The sequence below is a fragment of the Arvicanthis niloticus genome, chromosome 13 (genome assembly GCF_011762505.2).
Source record: "Arvicanthis niloticus isolate mArvNil1 chromosome 13, mArvNil1.pat.X, whole genome shotgun sequence".
NCBI lineage: Eukaryota > Metazoa > Chordata > Mammalia > Rodentia > Muridae > Arvicanthis > Arvicanthis niloticus.
In genome coordinates, this window is record NC_047670.1 from 57,904,103 (window position 1) to 57,924,276 (window position 20,174).

General features: G+C 46.6%; 1 protein-coding gene across 1 annotated transcript in view; it reads right to left on the reverse strand.

The window, feature by feature from the left end:
- Positions 1–2,781: 2,781 nt before the first annotated feature.
- Poldip3 (DNA polymerase delta interacting protein 3) overlaps positions 2,782–20,174 on the reverse strand; it is a 30,768-nt gene continuing 13,375 nt past the window's right edge. Inside the window, exons 2-9 of the mRNA XM_034516556.2 lie at positions 16,046–16,436; positions 15,094–15,180; positions 12,823–12,918; positions 9,774–9,953; positions 9,186–9,263; positions 8,085–8,214; positions 5,300–5,366; positions 2,782–4,768 (exon numbers count right to left, since the gene is read on the reverse strand). Coding sequence (XP_034372447.1) covers positions 4,594–4,768; positions 5,300–5,366; positions 8,085–8,214; positions 9,186–9,263; positions 9,774–9,953; positions 12,823–12,918; positions 15,094–15,180; positions 16,046–16,436 — 1,204 coding nt within the window. The 3' untranslated portion in view covers positions 2,782–4,593. The remainder of the gene's footprint in view (positions 4,769–5,299; positions 5,367–8,084; positions 8,215–9,185; positions 9,264–9,773; positions 9,954–12,822; positions 12,919–15,093; positions 15,181–16,045; positions 16,437–20,174) is intronic.

Consider the following 20,174-nt stretch of genomic DNA (forward strand, 5'->3'; position numbering starts at 1 on the left):
GACGACGGCGTCACGCCGGGCTCTGCCCTCTCAGCCCGCCTCCCGGATCTTGCCCTGCCCCAAGATTTAACCTTCCTTGTCCAATTGGGAAGTAGAGGGAGGGTGGAGCAATGCCTGGAAAGTTAAGAGCACTTCCAGACGATACGGGTTCGCTTCCACTCACAATTGTATGTAATCCCTAGTTCCAGGGAGATCTGACGCCCTCTTCCGGCCTGTGTGGGCACAGACACACTCATAACACATAAACAATTTTTTTGGGGGGAGGGGGGATTCGAGACAGGGTTTCTCTGTATAGCCCTGGCTGTCCTGGAACTCACTCTGTAGACCAGGCTGGCCTTGAACTCAGAAATCCACCTGCCTCTGCCTCCCAAGTGCTGGGATTAAAGGCATGCGCAACCACTACCCGGCAACAAATTTTTAAAAAAGATAAATAGTATTCCGTTTGAATCGTGGTGCAACTGTGGGATTTTGAGCAGAGAGACATGCCATGATCAAGGGTCTGACCAGCCAGGGGTCAGACTAAACAAAGAGCCATGCTGCCAAGCCTTTGGCCAACATAGAGAACTTGCTGCCAAGCCTGACATCCTGAATTACATCCATAGAAGAGAACTGTCTTCAGCAAGTTATCCTTTGACCTCCACATGCACTCCATGGCATATGCCTCACGGCACATGCTCTCTCCCGCAAGAAAAAGTACGCGCGCGCGCGCGTGCGTGTGTGTGTGTGTGTGTGTGTGTGTCTGTTCTTTGAGACAGGATTTCACAATGTAGCCTGGGCTGGCCTGAGGCTAGCTACGTAGACTAGGCTGGGCTAAATTTCCCACATCTGTCTGCCTTTGTCTCCTTTGTAACCATGGACACCACCACATATGGGTGCATGGTTGGCAGATTTTTCAATTTTTACAAATTGAAGTGAGACCAAATAAACGTTTTTCAGCTGGACATCTCCGGGCTGAAGCATGAGGATACTTGTGTGTTCATCAGGGTTACCACTGCTGTGATGCAACAGGACGACTAAAAGCAACTTGGGGAAGAAAGGCTTTATTTCCAGTTTAATGTAACAGTTCTCATCAGAAGCAGTGAGGGCAGGAACTTCAAGCAAGTCAGGAACCTGGAGGCAGGAGTTGATGGAGAAGCCATGGAGGGGTGCTGCTTACTGACTTGCTCCTTGTAGCTTGCTCAGCCAGAGTTCTTATAGAACCCAGGACCACCAGCCCAGGGAGGCCCTACCCACAATGGGCTGGGCCTTCCCCCAATTAATCACTTAAGAAGATGCCCTACAGCTGGAACTTAGAGATGGTTTCTCAGCTGAGGTTCCCTCCTTTCAGATAACTAGCTTGTGTCAAGTTGACATAAAAGTAGGTGTGAGGCCTGGTTTGTAGGTACAAGGGCTGGTGTCATGCTCTGGAGAACTTAAAACTCACAGTAATACTTTACAGTTTATAGGTGACCTATGGCATCAAAAATAGTTATTTGGGCCAGGCGGTGGTGGCGCACGCCTTTAATCCCAGCACTTGGGAGGCAGAGGCAGGCGGATTTCTGAGTTTGAGGCCAGCCTGGTCTACAGAGTGAGTTCCAGGACAGCCAAGACTACACAAAGAAACCCTGTCTCAAAAAAACAAAACAAAACAAAAAACCAAAAAAACCCCAAAACAAAACAAAAACCCAAAAACTAGTTATTTGTTGATGGGGATAGAATAGTACTTGGAGAGGAACAGCTTGAGAAGCCTTATGCTTCAGCCCAGTCACGTGCTGGAAGAGGCTGTTAACTGTGAGGTGTAGGTAGAGACACCTCCAGCTTTGCACCCGCAAGAACACTCCCAGCTAGGAAAGAGATTTCCTGCTCACAGAAAGCCACTGCCTAGAAGTTTACCAGCTTCCATACAGAAGCTTGCTACTATGTTGGGAGGGGCCAGAACCCCATCAAAGGGTCCAGACCTGGTGGCATCATTCATGTGGTATGTGACACAGCTGGATCGAGGCAAGGCTCACTCCACAGCGTAACTGTTATGGTGAAGCCTGGGCTGCATTTAGACACTCCAAGATGGTAGAGATGCCAGAGACATGGATATTTGACAGAAAACTACATGTGAGAAGTGGAACCAGCCGGCTACTTGTTGCAGAGAGCAAAGCTGGAGGGGCAGAGCTATCTAAACTCTTGGAAACTGAAGTCTCCATCATCCATACGGAGCCACAGGGTTTGGTGTTTGTACTGCAGGGTTTTGGTCTTACTTTTGGCCCAATCTTCCCCCATTCCTTTCCTCCCATCTGGAATGAGAATGTGCATTCTGTGACATTGTATATTGGAAGTATATAATTTTTGATCTTAAGAGGGTCAGTTAAGAATTTACTTGGAGGCTGGAGAGATAATTCAGTGGGTAAGATCATTCTTCCAAATGACCAGGGTTTGATTCCCAGCACCTACAAGGTAGCTCACAACTGTAATTCCAGTTCTCCAGGGGATCTGATGTTCTCTTTAGGCATTAAGTATGCCCACACACTTGTACACTTGTGCATACACACACGCGCGCGCGCACACACACACACACAGAGGGGTAGAGGTGTGTGTGGGAGAACAGCCCAGAGTCAACAAGATGGCTCAGTAGGTAAAGGTGCTTATTCTTAAGCCTGATAAACTGAGTTTCAATCACAGAACCCATGTGGTGGAAGGAGAGAATGAACTCCCTCAGGTTGGCCCTTGACCACCACACATGGATCATGAAATGCACACATACCCAATAAATATAATAAAAGCAATGAAAAAAGACATTATAGCTCAAAGTTAGGAATAACAAATGTTTATTGAGAAATGGAAAGTAACAAGCCCCTCCATCCCACAATGCCTTTCTCTCCTGAACAAGACACAAAGAATGCAAGGGAGTGGGGGACATAGGGGTTGGCCCATCTTCTTTTCTGTTTCCCAAGATGACATTCTGAAATGCAGGAGGAGCAAACACCCCACTCCCCAAAGTACCACATGGCCAGGAGGGTGAGGCTGACTCAGTTCAGGCCATCCTCAGCCATCCCTACTGCACACAAAGCAAAAGGCATGCCAACTGTTCCCAGTGGCAGAGAAGTTAGGCCCTAATGTCTAGGGGTGTTCTCTTGGGCCAGGAGGGGCAAACACAGAGGAATGTCTTCCAGTTTCTGAGAAGAATTAAGGTTGTACCCATTTAGAAGGGTTTAAGAGAAAGAGGCTTCTTTAGGAGTGGACACCCCAGATGTCATTCCTGGATTCCTTTGCTGGGCAACCTTAGAGCTGAAGGACTGATTTTGACTCAAAACAGACCATTCCAGCTGGGTATATCTAACTCAGGAAAGTAAGTTAGTTGAAGTTCTCTTTACTGGGCTAGCCTTGAATAGGTCACAGTGCCTCAGCTTCCTCTACTTCCTCCTCTTGTCCCTTTACAGCACACACTACTGATAATGTGTCCCCTTAGGATCCTGCTCCACCTATGACAGCTTAGCATCATCTATTCCACTGACAGGGGACTACTGACCAGCTCTGGAACACAGCGACCTGACACTCAGCACCTGCCTAAGTCCCACAGTTCCATAGTAACAGTGTGGGAGCAGACTGTATAAAGTAACAGTCTCTACCCAGACCACTCATCACTGGGGGTCACTTACACTAGAGACAATGCCCTGGTGGTGGCTGTACTTTGGGCAACACTGATTGCTGTTCTGTAGATAACCAAAGCCAAAAAAGCAGAGCCAGAGCCAGCCAATGTCTCTGATTCAATCAATCCCCCTACCCCCCAAGTCCTCTATGCTGCAGCCCGGGGTAGAACCTGGAAAAAGGCTCAACCAACTTGGAGCTGGCATCTGCACCCAAATCAGGCTTTGATGCTGCCCTATCAGGTGAGAACCAAGAGGGCTAACAGGTAAAGGTCCCTCCTCACTCCTATATAGAAGTGCAGAGAACTGAACCAGGGCCTTTGGCACAACACTAACAAGGGACCATGAACTCTGGGATGCCTTGCACACTGCCCAAAACAGCACAGGCAGCCAAGAGCTGGCAACACAGCTGCCCTCCCTGCCCGTCATAGAGCCCTGCCCATTAGCAGTCAGGCCTAAGATGATAGTGCTGAGAGCACAATAAGTGACCTGATGCAATCCCAGCTGACCTAGTGCCCATAGAATGAATGGCAGCAGGTCCCATTCATTCTGTTTTGTGTGAAAACTTCAACAGAACAAGAAAACTCTTGAAAACAAAACATTAAAAAAAGCAGTCTTTCCAACAACTCCTGTACCCTGTATCCCATGGGGCCCCAAGAAGACCACCCAGGGAAACAGTACACCATTTCTAGGGAAGCAGTCAGCTAGGGGCCTAGGGTAGGGAAGGAACACCGACAAACAAGCCTACCTCGATGGTGAATGGAGGAAAGAGGAGACATACTACAGAAATGGAACGCACAGAAGGGCAAGGTGTAGAGCAACACAGAAAGGTGGGTCCCGTCCAACGAGGAAGCTCTCCCTGGTACCTTGTCCCTTGTTCAGGGGGTTTCAGTCCAACGGCCTGTTGGTCTCAACTTTGCCTTGGGAAACAGAGCCACCCTCCTCTGCCCTGTTTCTGGCTGCCTCGCTCCCCTCCTCAAAGTTTGATTTTGAATTCTGTGGGTTGTGTGGTCACAGAGGCCCCTGAGGACTTGAAGAGTGCTCTGAGAATGGTGTCGGGGTCCACTTCGGCAGGAGGGTTGGAAGAGGCAGGATTGCCCCTCCGTGGCAGCTCACTCTCCTTCTTCACTGAGGGGCTGTCACTCAACCGCCTGTGAGAGCAGAGAACCCAATCCCTGTCAGTTTCTCCCTAGGTGGTGCTGCCCCCTCCCCCCGCATCTGTGGGAGCTGGGCATGGAGCACAACGCTCTCCACATCCTCTATCTGACTTCATCTTATTGGAAACTGTTACTTTTCTTATTTACTGTTAAAAAACAAAAGAAAGCAAAACCTAGCTACAGCCCGCTGAGTGCTTCAGTTTCACATCTGGAAAGTCTGCATGTTTTTCTGGGTGGTCAAACAAAGTCACGTATTACAGTCAATCCCAGGGAAGTGCAGTTACTTTTTACCATGAAGATGAAGGTCATACAAAGTGGATGTGAGAGCTTGCTCTCCACTTCCCTCAGAGGTGCTGGACACTGTCATATTAATCAATATGACACTAATAAAACCCTGGAGACAGTCTGAGACAAACCGCTCGGTTCTAATTCAAGCATCCTGGTCGACCACTGAGCATCAGAAAAGAGGTGACTGCAGAGTAAATCAGCAGGGACTCTGTCCCAGTCTGTGCCCCTAGTACTTACAGCAGGATGGGTTGGTCTGAGGTGATGACATTTCCATTCATGTGAAGGTTGCACTTCATAGGTTGCCCTGAAACCAAAAATGAAAAGGCTCCATCAAGAGACCTGTTCCTCACCAGTGGACAAGAATCACCAACTCCATGACCAAGGGTCAAATTCTACCACTGAAGCCAGGCATAGTGGCACAGCTCAGAAATCTAAATATTGAGACTCAGAAGGATTCCAAGTTTACTGGCAGCCTGGGATACCTAGTGCAAAACACACAGAAGCTATCTAACAGGTCTGGAGGCGCAGCCAATGGTTATTTTCTGAACACACATCCTATGGAGCTGTGAAGTCTGACTTTCACCTTAGATCACACGGAATCTTTCACCTATTAGACCCCTAAACTTTATCTGTGGGAAGGTGATTGAGGTGTCTCTTCCCCAGCTCCATGCTTAAACTGTTCATCCTTTGTGAAACATGTGATCACTAAGTATGGCATACTGTGTGATGAGAACAACAGGCTTGGTTAGGAAGTCCTCATCTATGCTAAACCCATGCTCATTTGTGCTGCCTCGGAAAACCCCCAAGAAGTTTCTTTTCTGTAAAAAGAATATAGCCTCAAGTACTTCATCAGAGCGACAGGAAGCACACTAACACATGGAGACACTAAGGAAACCCAAGAGTGTGAGAGATCCTCAGTAAGGAGGCCAGGAAGCAAAAAGGCCACAACTTTACTTTACTATGGAGACGGTGACTGTGCGGTGGGGAAGGAATTACAGTCAGGAGCCACTCAAACAAGTCTGTGAGGTACACAGTAGATGTGTAGGCTATGAACCTGTGTGAAAAGGCTTGTAATACAAGGCTTCCCTTTGCCATAGAGGATCTGGTGCTATGAGACTGCACTCCTGCTGTGTGATACAATGTGCAAAGGGAACAGAGCTACCCAGGAGAGCATTTCTGTGCCCAAGGAAAGTCAATATTAACCTGAAACAGTTTCTGAAACATAAATTATAATGTGCACTGCAAACCCTTGAGCAACCACAAAGAGAACAACTCAATACACACTGAACCCAATCAAGAACCCAACCCTGATCACTAGTAGTGCTCGTGCGCAGGTCACTGATTGCTGCAAGAGTACAGCTGGACTAAGTTCACCCTGCTGATGCAGGCACAGCCCACCATGCTGCACTCTGCACTACAGTGTCTTCAGGGTTTATCCCCCTTCCTCTCTTCAAACTGAAGGTTCTTAGCACCCCAAATCAAAGAGGTTAGCAGTGCTACTTTATGCAGGATCAGTGCTCATTCTAAGTCTCTGTCATGTTTTGGTGAATCTGCTCTGCCTGGAGCTGCCTCAGGGTTATGACATCTGTCATGTGATACAGTAAGAAGCATCAGAAAGAAGTGTGTGTTCTGGCTGCTCCACCAACCAGCTACCTGTCTCTCTCTGGCATGCCGATTGCCCTGAAACACAACACTAAAATCAGATCAACTAATAACCCTATAACGAGTTTGTTTAAGACAAGTTCTAATTTTATAGCCTAGGCTGTCCTGAAACTATGCACCTCAGGCTAGACTGTGTCAGGCAGTGCTCAAGTGTGAGCTCCATGATTAGCTATGATGAGAAAGAGCTGTCACATGCATTAAGAGTTTCATGCCTAGTCAATGCTGCTAGTTAAAGGCACAGAGCCCGAGCTGTAGCTCAGTGGGAGGGTGTTTGCCTCGAATGTGTGAGGCCCTTGGTTTGATCCCTGGCACCAAAAAAAAAAAAAGTACCACAAAATTAAGTTGCCCTAATGGTGCATGCTTGTAATCTCAGCCCTTGGGAGATAGAGACTGGAGTACTGCTTTGAGTCTGACACCAGGCTAAGCTGCAGAGGGAGACCCTGTTGTATACATATACAACCACCCCCATCAAAAGAAAAAGGGGGGGGGGGATGGCCCACAAAAGAGATCTATTTGCTACTGCACCAACAGCTATGGCATCAAGGCAGCATGTGGCCTTTCACACAGCACAGGGGCCTCACCTCGAGTGCTTATGCTTACACTTAACCCATGTGCTGTCTGTCTAGCCTTGTGAGTATATGAAGAACCTTTACAGCTCAAGATTAAAAAAAAAAAAAAAAAGAATCCAATTGGACAGTGGCATATGCCTTTAATCCTAGAAATTGGACGACAGAGGCCTGAGTTTGAGGCCAGTCTGGTCGACACAGAGAGAGCCAAGACTACACAGAGAAACCCTGTCTCAAAAATCAAAGACAAACAAAAAAGAATCCAATGATAGACTGAGCAAAGAATAGACATTTCTCTAGAAAATACAAACATAGCAGATAAGCACACGACAAAATGGTCAACACCATTAGCCAACAGGGAAATGCAAACCATCTTTGCTTTTCTCTCCCTCCTTGCTTCTAGTGCAGAGCCCTGGTCCTCATCAGGCCCTCGGCACATTCATAGTGAGCAAGAGGAAAAGGAGCATGGCCTAGAGCTCCCAACTGTGTAGCTTGAGATAGAAATAGGAAGCCCTGGTAGATCTCCCCCAGAAGCCAAGACTCCCGGCCTCTGTGAAGCCCAACCACATGCGAACGGAGAGGCTGTGGCACTCAGCTTTCCCAGCAAGACCCTTTAAGAGACTCATCCACAGAGATGCACTACTCAGAGAGTGCACATGGCTGTCTCTTCGTGTTACCCAGAAGCCCTAGGAGGGTGAGTTCCCCAAGATGTCTTTGTTCTAATCTCAGAGGATAGTTTACCCCAAAAGCTCACTGCTTTAAAACAAAGAGGGGAGCCCCCTCCCCCAACGTACCATCCAGACATCGGTTGTTGTATTTTTTATAAGCAGTGATGGCATCATCCTTCTTCACGAAGACAACTTCTGCTACCCCAGGATGGACCAGTCGAGCCCGCTTGAGAGCTCCACACACACAGAAAAGCTCCTGCAAAGGACAAGTGAGGTTGGGAGGGAAATACAGACTACTTGCCACTCATATTCTCTAAGAACTGCACTGCAGCAGCACATCCAGGATTTCAGGGTAGGTCCTTGTCTGCTGGGATTCTTCGCTTGCAGTACAAGTGACCTCCCACAAAGTGCCCTGTACCAAGTTCTCCCTGTGCAGTTCAACAGTGATAACAATTATGGAATTTCAGAGAGCTCAGAGTTAGAACTGGGCCCAGGCTTATCAAAGTGCTTTCACAGAGCTCTGGGACAGAAACACAAAACAAACGGGTAAAGGCAGTGGCAAACGCACCATGGGGAGGGAAACGGTTGCAACTATGGGTGCTGGCGTTCTACTCTGGGTGACTTGACAGTCAAGGTTGCCTAAGGAGGATGTTCCCAGGACATGGCATGGGACCTAGAGCACTAAAATCAGGAGGGTCCTAGCAAATTAGACACAGATGGCCGATGGGTGCTGCCTTCTACTCTCAGGCTGGGGCTCCTCCTAGCTAGCTTCCTGCCACAGCCTTTGGGATGCTGTGTGGCATTAACTACAAGTGTGAGCTACAAACCCAGTTTCATCTTTAAAGGAGTGCTTTGTACATGCTGTCTTCATATGTAATCACCATATTTCAGTGACGAGGGAGGCAGAGGCCACAGAGGGTGTACCATGTGAAGATATATGAGAGTGGCAAATCAGAACTGAAACCTGAGCCAGGAGTGGTGAGGCAGGTGGATCTCTGTGAGTTCAAGGTCAGCCAGATCTACAAAGTGAGTGCAGGACAGCCAGGGTTCTGTTATACAGAAAAACAATATCTAGAAAAACCAAAACCAAACCAAACTAAAACCCCTACCTTAAACATGACCATCCTTTGAACAACAGCAAATCATTAAACTGACATGGTCCTAGAAACTTATCCCACAGAAGCAGCCTGTGACTAAAAGGTCCAGGTGGCCCATTATGGTACTTACAACTATGTCTTCCTCTGTGACTCGAGGGTGTAGATTATTCACAGTCATCTTGGTACCTTCCAAGGGGCTAAGCACAGGCTGCCAGAGACAAGCATGAATAGTGTCAGAAAGTACCATGCACCCCCACAAAACTCACTCCAGACAACTTAACAGAAAGACATAGCAGAAACCCCATTCAGAGTTCATCCATCACACCAGGAATCCTGGACAGTAGAGACCAGGAGACCTCTGCTACTTCCTAGGAGATACAGGCCCTTCAACCCAAGCTTCTGCATGGAATGTTATCCATGCTTCTAGACCCAGTCAGAACAAATGGTGTAGGTTTAAATTCCTGAGAGGCCCAAGGTGCCATCTCCTCATGGTTCTCAGTACTCTCTTCTGGGACTGTCATGCCACATAGTGTGATTTCTCTACAAGGGTCCTCACTGGCCAGCAAGCTCACTGGAAACAGAGTCCAAGGTACCAGTTTATTCATTGCAGAAAGGGGCGGTAACATCCAAGTCACAGAGTGTTCTGAGGACCCTCTAGGGTACACATAGCACACTGACACCCAACACAAGCTGACACTTAGCTGTATCTTTCACCTACCTCAGCAGGTGGCAGCTCTTTGGGAGGCTCCTCCTTGTTCACCAGTGTCCGGGACATGTTGGTCAAGGCTTTGGTTCGAACAGAGGCTGGGAGAACAGGAGCAGTGTAGGCATCATTCTGGACCACTTTTGTGAGAGGGAGGGCCTTGGACACGGACAGCTTGGAACTGCTCAGTCCAGTCTACACAAACAGGCAGAAAACAGTCTGAGAAACCAGAGAGAGAGGCCACTGTCGGAAGAGCTGAAAACAAAGCTAATGCAAGATCCCCAAAGCTTCAGTCCACGCACAAAGGGAAGGACAGCTGGTACCAGCACTGCATACTGCACAGGAGGAGCAAAAGCAAGAGCAAAGCACAGATCATGCAGTGACAGAACCCTTGCTGGGAAACATAGAAGCCACTTCCCATAGTAAGAGAACTTCATACTGAAAGATAGAAAAATCATAAGTTGATCCCCTGAACCCTACTTTTAAAAGCAAAGACATAAAAACCTGTAAGTCAAACACTGTGTTGCCTCAGTCCCAGGAAATTAGCTGACCATTTGAACAGATGGCCCTAACTAAACAAATCTTAAGATTCATGGTGTCAGGATGCTATGGGCCCGAGATTAGCTTGGCCGGGCTTTGAACTAACAGCCCTGAGACAGTTGGTGCCAGGATGCTAAAAGTTTGAGATAAGCCTGACCCCCTTGAACTGGAGCTCATGATATATAGTGTGAAACTACTTCGAAATAGCCAATTATAAAGTGACACACCATGCATCTTAGGAATTTGAGATCAAATGTATCGATGACCTAGTGACCTGTTCCCCCTCCTTCCCCCTTCCCTAACTCCACTCTCAGCCTTCCCCCTTCCCTAACTCCACCCCCACCTGGTTTGTAGATTCACCCTTAAAAGCTGTAAACTTCTTTTGTCTTTTGTTCTTTTGCTGAATTCCGCTGCCCCTGCTTGGGCTTGAAGGAAAGACAGCCCTGGCTAGCCAGTAAACCTCTTGCGATTTGCATCAAGTTGTGTTTCTCGTGAGTGATTTGGGGTGCGTCTGCAGTTCTCCACGGATCGGTGAGGTCCTTTTCATTTGGGTTTTACAATACAGACCAAGAAACTTACTCAAGAGCCATGAAGTGACACAAGGTAATTCTACCCTTCCCTCCCCCATTCACCCCCTGCCCCCTGCCTTACTTAGCTAGTAAACAACTTGTCCCAGACCCCACCCACCCTTCCCAGGTAAACCTGGAGTTAACCAGGACCAATCAGTTCCTTGCTGACACAGATACAACCAATCACCATAAAGGACAAGTTGTTCCTACTGCCCTTTTTCCTGCCTTTTTTTTTTTTTTTTTTTTTTTTTGCTTTAAAAGGCCTATGTGCTACCTGCAGCCAGGGCTCTAATTCGATTAGCCTGTGGTAAATAAACCTGCTTGACTTGTACCATATGGTCATCATCATGGACAGGACCTGAGCCTCAAGAGCCACAGGCTCATTTATTGCTGGTCAGAAGGCCAGAAGCCTGAGGTCAAACTCATTCTTCCAAAAGCTTCCACTTCGATGAAAGGATTATCAGCTGGAAGATAGCTGAACACACAACTCTCTTTCCATTTCCTTTTTTTAATGATTAATTTTTCTTTTCTGTGCACTGGTGTTTTGTTTGCAGCTATATCTGTCAGATCCCCTGGAACTGGGGTTACAGATGGATGTGAGCTACCACATGGCTCCTGGGAATTGAACCCAGGACCTCTTGAAGAGCAGCCAGTGCTTTGTTTTTGGGGGTGGGTTTCGAGACAGGGTTTCCCTGTATAGCCTTGGCTGTCCTGGAATTCACTCTGTAGACCAGGCTGGCCTCGAACTCAGAAATCCGCCTACCTCTGCCTCCCAAGTGCTGGGATTAAAGGCGCGCGCCACCACCCGGCGCAGCCAGTGCTCTTAACCACTGAGCCATCTCTCCAGCCCCTAGGGACTCTTAGGAAGCCATAGACCATAGCTTTTGGTCTCTGACCTGGCAATGTAGAGGCACCATGCACAGTCATAGCCTCTGTAGCTCCCAGACTGTAAGGACAGGCTGCAGAAACTTAGCATACACAGACCATCAGAATTGTCTAGAAAGTTGAACGAACTAAAGCAGCAGGTGGTTTTGCTGACTTAAGGTTTGGTGTCAACTGAACAGGAATAAAGGAGGGATGCCACAGCCAGAGAAGTAGAGAGTATGTATGCAGCAGGGTCAATTCACTAGACTTCTGCTAGTCTGGCTGGAGCATCTTCCCATGGCAGACTGACTGTGTCTCAAGAGCCAGGACAATGCCCTGGGAACCATTCTGATCTAGCTCAACAACTCCATGTCTTACTTATAAACTGGATAATGCTGAACAGGTTCATCTACCCTCTATGTGCTGCTTCCTTATCGTAAAAGCAAACCTATGTCACTGAGAAGGAGCGGAAATCTTAAGTGAATTGCTATAAGCACTGTTTTTCCAACTGGAGTTAGCAATGGACTCAGCCAGCAGACAGGCAGGCAGACAGGCTCAAACAGTCTAATTACTGGAAAGGCCTCTTCCCTTTGAATGAACTGGAATCGTTCAACCTCACAACCACTGTAAGACCTTAATTAGTAACCAGGAGACTGCATCACAGTTGGGATCCTGGCCAGAGCTGAGTCTCTGAAGCAGGACCTTCCTCAGGCTCCCAGACACTGGTTTCTCACTTCTCTGCGTGATGTCTGACCAGTACCCTTACTATGCAGCCCAACTTTCTTGACTTCCTGGTAAACTTACACTGCTTACAGTTTACCCAGCTGTTGTACTGTTATAGTAGCCGAAAATGGACTAGGACACAATTCCCTTCAAGCGACTCAAACCAGCTCCTGGGACTGCAGCTCTTCATGTCACTGCATAGGACCTTGGCACCCCAGTCTTAGCAATGTTAAAACCAAGGAGCTGGCTAGTTACAGCTCTAAAAAGCTTATAGTCCAAATCAATGAGAGGCCTGATTGTCTACAACCTCATCCATCCACTTGATCTGATGTGCAGAGCGCAGCAAAGGAAAGGAAAAATCGCCATACCATGTGGTGAACAAGGCTGCCTGTGGCTGCAAACTTCATCTGTTTAGTGGGAACAGGTGCCGAAATGTCGTCATCTTCATCTAGGTCATACAGGTTCTGAGAAGAAACAAACAGTAGTTGGGCTAGGAATGTCACTCAGTGATCCCTAGCACCCTGAAATAAATCAATCACTTGGATAAATGCTAAGACAGCATGCAGGCTCTCAACACACATCTGAACCAAGAGTAGAACAATGGCTTCTGAAATGAACAAGGACTTAGGAAGGAGTGTGACACATGAGTACAGGGGTCGAGAAACATGACCCAGGTCTTCACAGGGGACTCCTACCACAGAACCCAATAACAACTGCTAAGAACTACTTAATATAGGAGCTCAGAATTCCTTTTCGGTAAAACATCCATGCAGGCCAACTGGCCTGAAACTCAATCCTCCTGTCCCCAGCCTCCCAAGTACTAACACATGGTCAGAAATAAGTTTTATAGGTAGCAAATGTATATTCAGAATCTCTATAACATTTTATATTCAGTTAATGATACAGTCTGAGGATGGAGTTCCCTGTGAGACAACAAAGTATACTTACACTACTTACAACAACCTAGATGGTAAGATGGTAGGGCCTACTACACAGTCTGGTATATGCCTCTTTGGCAGTTTATCACTGAGCACAATGGCACTGTGAAGTACAAGACTATGTATCAATTGGCTTGGAAAGTCATCTCAAAGTCTGGTCTGCTGAAGTAAACCTAAACCCTACAAAGAATTTCATTCCAAAGATGTTCACAGCTTAGTATTTCTGGCAGAAAAATGTCAAATCAGCAGATTATCCGGTTTTTAAAGATGTTACTATAAATTTGAAACAAATTCTGAAGAAAAAAAAAGAACATTGAAAATTGGGTGAGAACATAATCTCAATTTCAATCCTACCCAGGTATTAAACAAAAAGTAGCAAATGAAAAACCAGGAAAACTGGAGGAGGGGTCAGTGGTCCAGTACTTGTCCAGCACCGTAAGGCCCTGTCCATACCCAGCACATCAAAACAACAAGGGGCTGCAGAGAGGCTCAGCATTAAGAGCACTTGCTGCTCTCTCAGTTCCCAGCACCCACATGAAAGGCGGAACTCCAGTTCTAGGGACCTTCTTCTGACTTCCGCAGCAACAGGTATACATGCGGCACACATACATGCATGTGGCACACATACATACATGCAAACAAACACTGATACATTTTTACAAACAAACAAACAAACCTCGACAGGAAGCTCAGCAGGGTCTCTAGTGTTTGCTTGCTGAGCGGGCACACGGGGTGTTTTTCTTTATTAGACACATACAATGTTTATAGTCACTATTTGATTTTCCTGTCTTCTACTGACCTGTATGCCTTTCCTCTCTCAGTAGCAAGCCTCCTCGGAGGCTTGAGTGTAGCTGCTTAGACAGTAAACCACAAAAGCTCTGGCTTCATCGGCACAACATACCAGGAAGGTAGGAGGCAGGAGTATCAGATGATGTTCATAATGAACTAGAAACCAGCCTGACTACATGAGACCTTGTCTCAAAAAAAAAAAAAGTTTCAGGGCTGGAGAGATGGCTCAGAGGTTAAAAGTACTGACTGCTCTTCCAGAGGTCCTGAGTTCAAGTCCCACCAACCACATGGTGGCTCACAGCCATCTATAATGGGATCTGACTGACAGTGTACTCACATGTATAAAGTAAATAAATTTTTTTTTAAAGTTTCCTTTTGAAGACAGTCTTCCTATGAAGCTGAGGCTGTCCTAGACATTATGACCCTCCTGGCTCTGCCTCCCTGGTTACACATACACCATGCCTGGATTAAGAAGTTTCTTTCTTTTTCTAAAACAAGGTCTCATTCTGTAGCCCAGGCTGTCCTGAATGCACTATATGGCCCAGGTAGGCCTCAAATTAATGAGCTCTGAGCCAACCTCCAAGTACTGAGCTTACAGGTAAGAACCAGCATGTCTTCTAAGGGGCTTCTGCTTCTTTTTCTGCAATAGCATCTCACTATGTGGATCAGGCTAGCCTCAAACTCACAGAGATTCACCTGCCTCTGCTCCCTGAGCTCTAGGATTAAATGTGTGTGCCATCACACCTAGCACAAATTTCTTCCTAAAACTCACAAACTCCAAATTGAAAACCTTCTGGTACTTCGAAATAGGAGCCCCAGGCCAGTCCTCAATCGATCTACCCGAACAGACTTCATCAAAGCAAAATGCATGCATACATACTCACATGTGGGTACCACACACACTCATTCTACCTGTTTGGCCTGGTGGTTATTGACAACATTGATCCTCATTCCAGCAGGATGGGCATGAAGTGGCACCATGGCCTTTTGCTGTGGAACCTAAAAATATCCAGTAGTCATAATCCATCCCAGAGGGTTCATGTGTATCCTAAGTAGGTCAATGAATTTAAAATAGGCTGGTGTATACAGGTATCAGCAAAGGTCATGCAATAATGGACCTGAAGAGATCAATGAACTTGGCTCAGTCAACAACTGGTACTGCCCTTCCCTGATAACAAAGCTAATATAGTTAGTTTTGCAGTTTCCTCTCCTCCTGGAGTGGAGCTTGTCTGGGGTAGCCAGGGCACTGGACAAAAACAGTCAGATTTCCTGGGCTCCTACCCTGGTCCTCCCACTGACTGGCTGATTAAGTAATGTCAGATGCAGATGCACTCCTGCACTCCTTTTCACTTTTTTGTTTGTTTGTTTGTTTGTTTTGGTTTTTCAAGACAGGGTTTCTCTGTATAGCCCGGGCTGTCCTGAACTCACTCTGTAGACCAGGCTGGCCTCGAACTCAGAAATCCGCCTGCCTCTGCCTCCCAAGTGCTGGGATTAAAGGTGTGCGCCACCACCGCCCGGCTTCCTTTTCACTTCTTACATATTCTTTTACAATGAAAAAGTAATTCTAAAGTTTGAGTGAGGACTAAGACAGGACTTGTCTACAACATGCTTTGCGCACTCCCAGTTTTTTTCTCTACTTAGGTCTCACTTTGGAAAGTCAGTTCATTCTTGTGGACCTGTCCTTTGAAAGACAATACCCTGTGCTCCACAAAACTGTCTGTAATGTCCTCTATGCCTTTCTGAAGTCTGAACGTGCTGACCAACACCTGGAACAACTGTATTTTTGCCATTCCCCAATTTTCCCTGCATACTTCTAGCTTTCTTCCCAGGTTTCTGAAAATGCTGGAGGGGAGCCACAACCTACCTGGATAGTTTTGGTGAGTTTCAGAGCAGGGGTCACAGTCCCAATGGGTGGGCTTGTGAAGGTAGCAGGGGATCTCCTCTTCAAGCTGATCTTCTCCCGGGCATCAGCCACCTGGCGGGGCTTCTGGGGCACAGTGTTCTGCTGCTTTCGTGAGTTCAGCATCTCTCTGGCATCCTGTACTTTTCCTTTGATCCGAAACCGGGCATCTTTCTGCAAAAGCTTTTCCCGGGCATCTTTGACACCCAGCTTGAGCCGAGCATCTGAGAGGCCAATCTTCTGCCGGGCATCAAATCTCTGCTGGAAAGTGGCCATGCGAGCTGGCTGGCTAAGAAGACTATGCTGGAGCCCAACTCGAGATCGGACGCCTCCAATTCCTGGTCTGACACTGAGCCTGCAAACACATATTCAAACAGTAAATGGATCTGGGGCTTACTAGCAGCCCATGGAGGAAAGGTGGGAGACACTGAGCAGAAAGCTCATTTCCAATTTCCAGAACCCTGCTGGCATCCATATACACAAAACATAAATACTTCTTTCTTGCCTCAGGTTTTAAACTTTGCATCATAAACAAAATTATGGAGAGCCCATCACCAGTTAAAACTGTTTGCTCCCTTGGTCATTCTCTTAGTCAACCCTCTATCTGTCTTAGGGTATCTATTATTATGCCTGCTTTCTGTGTGGAAGAGAAGGCAGACCTAGTGAAGCTGCCTCTTAAAACAAATGGTGCTTTTATACAGGCAGGCACCTCTTAGCAGGGCTAAGGAAGGCAACCTGTAGGTCTCAGCACTCAAAAGACTAACAGAATAAAGATAAAGGATGTAACAGCCATGCATGGCAATGCTTGTAATCAGAGCATTTGGGAGATTGAGGCAAGAAGACTGTTGAGTTCAAGGCTGGTCTGAGCTAGACTGCAAGACACAGATGAAAGAAAGAAAGAAAGAAAGAAAGAAAGAAAGAAAGAAAGAAAGAAAGAAAGAAAGAAAGAAAGAAAGAGAAAGAAAGAAAGAAAGAGAGAGAGAGAGAGAGAACAAGAGAGAGAAAGAGAGAAGGAGGTAGGGAGGAGAGAGAGAGAGAGAGAGAGAGAGAGAGAGAGAGAGAGAGAGATCAAAAGCGGAGTTCAGCTCAGTGGTTAAGACTGTTACTCTAGCAGTGAATATAAGTTCAGCTCCCAGGATTGGCACAGTGGCTGTGTGGTAGTTTGAAAATGTTTGGTTCAGCGAGTGGCACTATTAGGAGGTGTGGCCTTGTTGGAGGAACTGTGTCCCTTTCTTTGGAGGTGGGGTTTGAGATCCTTCTCCTAGCTGCCTGGAAGACAGACAGACAGACAGACTTCTAGTTGCACTCTGATCAAGATGTAGAGCTCTCGGCTCCTTCAGTACTGTGCCTGCCTAGATGTTACCATGTTTCCCACCTTGATGATAATGGACTGAACCTCTGAACCAGTAAGCCAGCCCCAATTAAATGTTGTCCTTTATAAGAATTGCCATAGTCACGGCGTCTCTTCACAGAAATGGAAACTATGATTAATACAGTGGTCTACAACCATCAGTAACTTCAATTCCAAGGGATCCAATGCCCTATTCTGACCTCCAAAGGGCACACATTTGGTGCACATACATACATGACATACACTCATACAAAAGTACTCATATACATGAAACAAGTTAATCTTATAAAAAAAAAGCTATTCAGCAACAACAACAACAAAAAAAATGTACAATTTCAGAATCTCCTAAAATTGGAAAGGCTGGAGAAATGGTGTAGTGGTTAAAAACACTTGCTATTCTTCCTGATCCAAGTTTGGTCCCAGTACCCACATAAGGTGGCCCACAACCAACTTCCTGCAAATTCAGCCAAAGAAAGTATGATGTACGATGCCTCTTTCTAGCTTCTTCAGGCACCACATGCAAAGGCACACACACACACACACACACACACACACTCACATGTATACACATAAATAAGAAATGAAACCAAAAATATTATTTTTAAAAATTAGAAAGAAATGAGCTGGGTGGTGGTGGTGCATGTCTTTAATCCCACACTTGGGAGGCAGAGGCAGGCAATTAGAAGCCTACACAATGAGGTCCAGAACAGGGCTACACAGAGAAATCCTGTCTCAAACAAAGGAATTAAACTCCATTAATCAGGCCCCATTCCTGTCGCATACAGACGTTGGAGAGTCCACATCTGGCCCTGCTGGGTGAAGCACAGGAGTCTGCAGGTTTCTCTTGCCTGGCCTACCTATGTATTCAACCAGCAGGCCTCTTTCCATTCCAGCCAATACAAGCAACCACTACTAAGACGGTGTCCTTTCTCAATGTCTATGGCAGCATCTCCTTTCTCAGAAACCCTCCTTGATTCCCTAAGATAACTTTCCTTTGTGCCTGTTACACCTGCTAATTCCCTTGTTTTCTCTCCCCAACCCTGAGCTGAAAGAGGGTCCTGGTCTTTTCCAGGATCCAGTACTTTAAAAGTAGTACTGTGAGCTGGTTAAGTCTCAGAAACTATTGTGGTACATCTTGAATACAGAGCTGTCAGATCCCACCCCAGTTGTTGAAGCCAAACTCTGGGCACACCCAGGCTGCATTTTTAACTTGCACAGCTAAACCTGGAAAAGCTACTATGCTGCATGAACAAGGTTGCCCTGTTTCCTATTCACTGGCTGAGCCTGTCAGGAGGCATCTCACACTGGGCAAGTCACCAATCACAAGGACCCTCCTCCTACCTGACTCCCCCCTTAAGTTGCTGGAGCAGAACTGCCCACCTGTTCCTCTGCTAAGGACCATGCCCCAGTAATCCCGACACTCAACAAGGGGCCAAGGTGGGAGGATTATAAATTTGATAGCCAGGGCTAGAGAAAAACCAATCTCACAAAACCCCACAAACCACTTGGTGGTAGGAGGAAGAGTTACACTTCCTTAGTTCAAACAAGAACTGGATAGGCGAGTTACTTACAAAATCAAGCAGAGTAACTTTAAATTGGAAGGTGGTACTTGTCTGGTGTGGCTTGATTTTCTTACCCAAAGATTCAAGGAGATCAGGCTGAGACAGAGTTCAGTGGTAGAGGGCTTGTCTAGCATGCATTATACTCTGGCTGAGTTCCACAGTAGTGAAGGGAAAAAAAAAAAAGGATTCAAGGAAATGGAGCCATTAGAGAAGCCAGTCAAAAGGAATGAGGTTTAAGGTGTGGAGGGGGGCAGCACCCATGATTAGGGAGAATAAAACAGCTACAAAGCAGACGACATATATCCCATTCGACTGGGCTAACCCTGACTTAGGGGTCCACAGCTTGGAAGTCACAGGCAATAGTAGGGTTACTTAAGAGAACCTAAAATCATACTGAAGGAGCCTTGCTGAGAATTGAGACTCTACCCTTATACAGGGTGCCCTTCTTTTTCATAGTCTTCCACATCTGTTGGTGATGTCCATTAAAAATAAAAACTGGCTATGGGTTCAGACAGAGTTGCTACTCAAGTCCTACTAATAAACTGAAGAAAATATTTTTTAAAGAATTGTTTTATTTATTTACTTATTTAGGTTTTTCGAGACAGGGTTTCTCTGTATAGCCCGGGCTGTACCTGGAACTCACTCTGTAGACCAGGCTGGCCTCGAACTCAGAAATCCGCCTGCCTCTGCCTCCCAAGTGTTGGGATTAAAGGCGTGCGCCACCACTGCCCAGTAAAAAAAAAAAAAAAAAAAAAAAAAAAAGAATTATTTATTTTATTTTATGTATAGGAGCACATTGTAGTTGCCTTCAGAAGAGGGCATTGGATCCCATTACAGATGGTTGTGACCCACTATGTGGTTGCTGGGAATTGAACTCAGGACCTCTGGAAGATCAGTCACTGCTCTTAACCGCTGAGCCATCTCTCTAGCCCCCTGAAGAAAATATCTTAATCAACAATGACCAGCTAAATCTAAATGAAAGCAAAGCTAACAGAGAGCACGGAGATTAAAATACCCACTTACTGACCTCCTCCAAAGACACAGGCAAATCAGATTACCAAAAGAAGCAGGAAAGGGTAAGCCTCCAGGTGCTTCAAACTGAAGAATGGCCTGCAGCCAATCAAACAATCTACACAGTCCTGGAAAGGAAGGCTCAGGCATAGCCTGTGGGGTCATCACA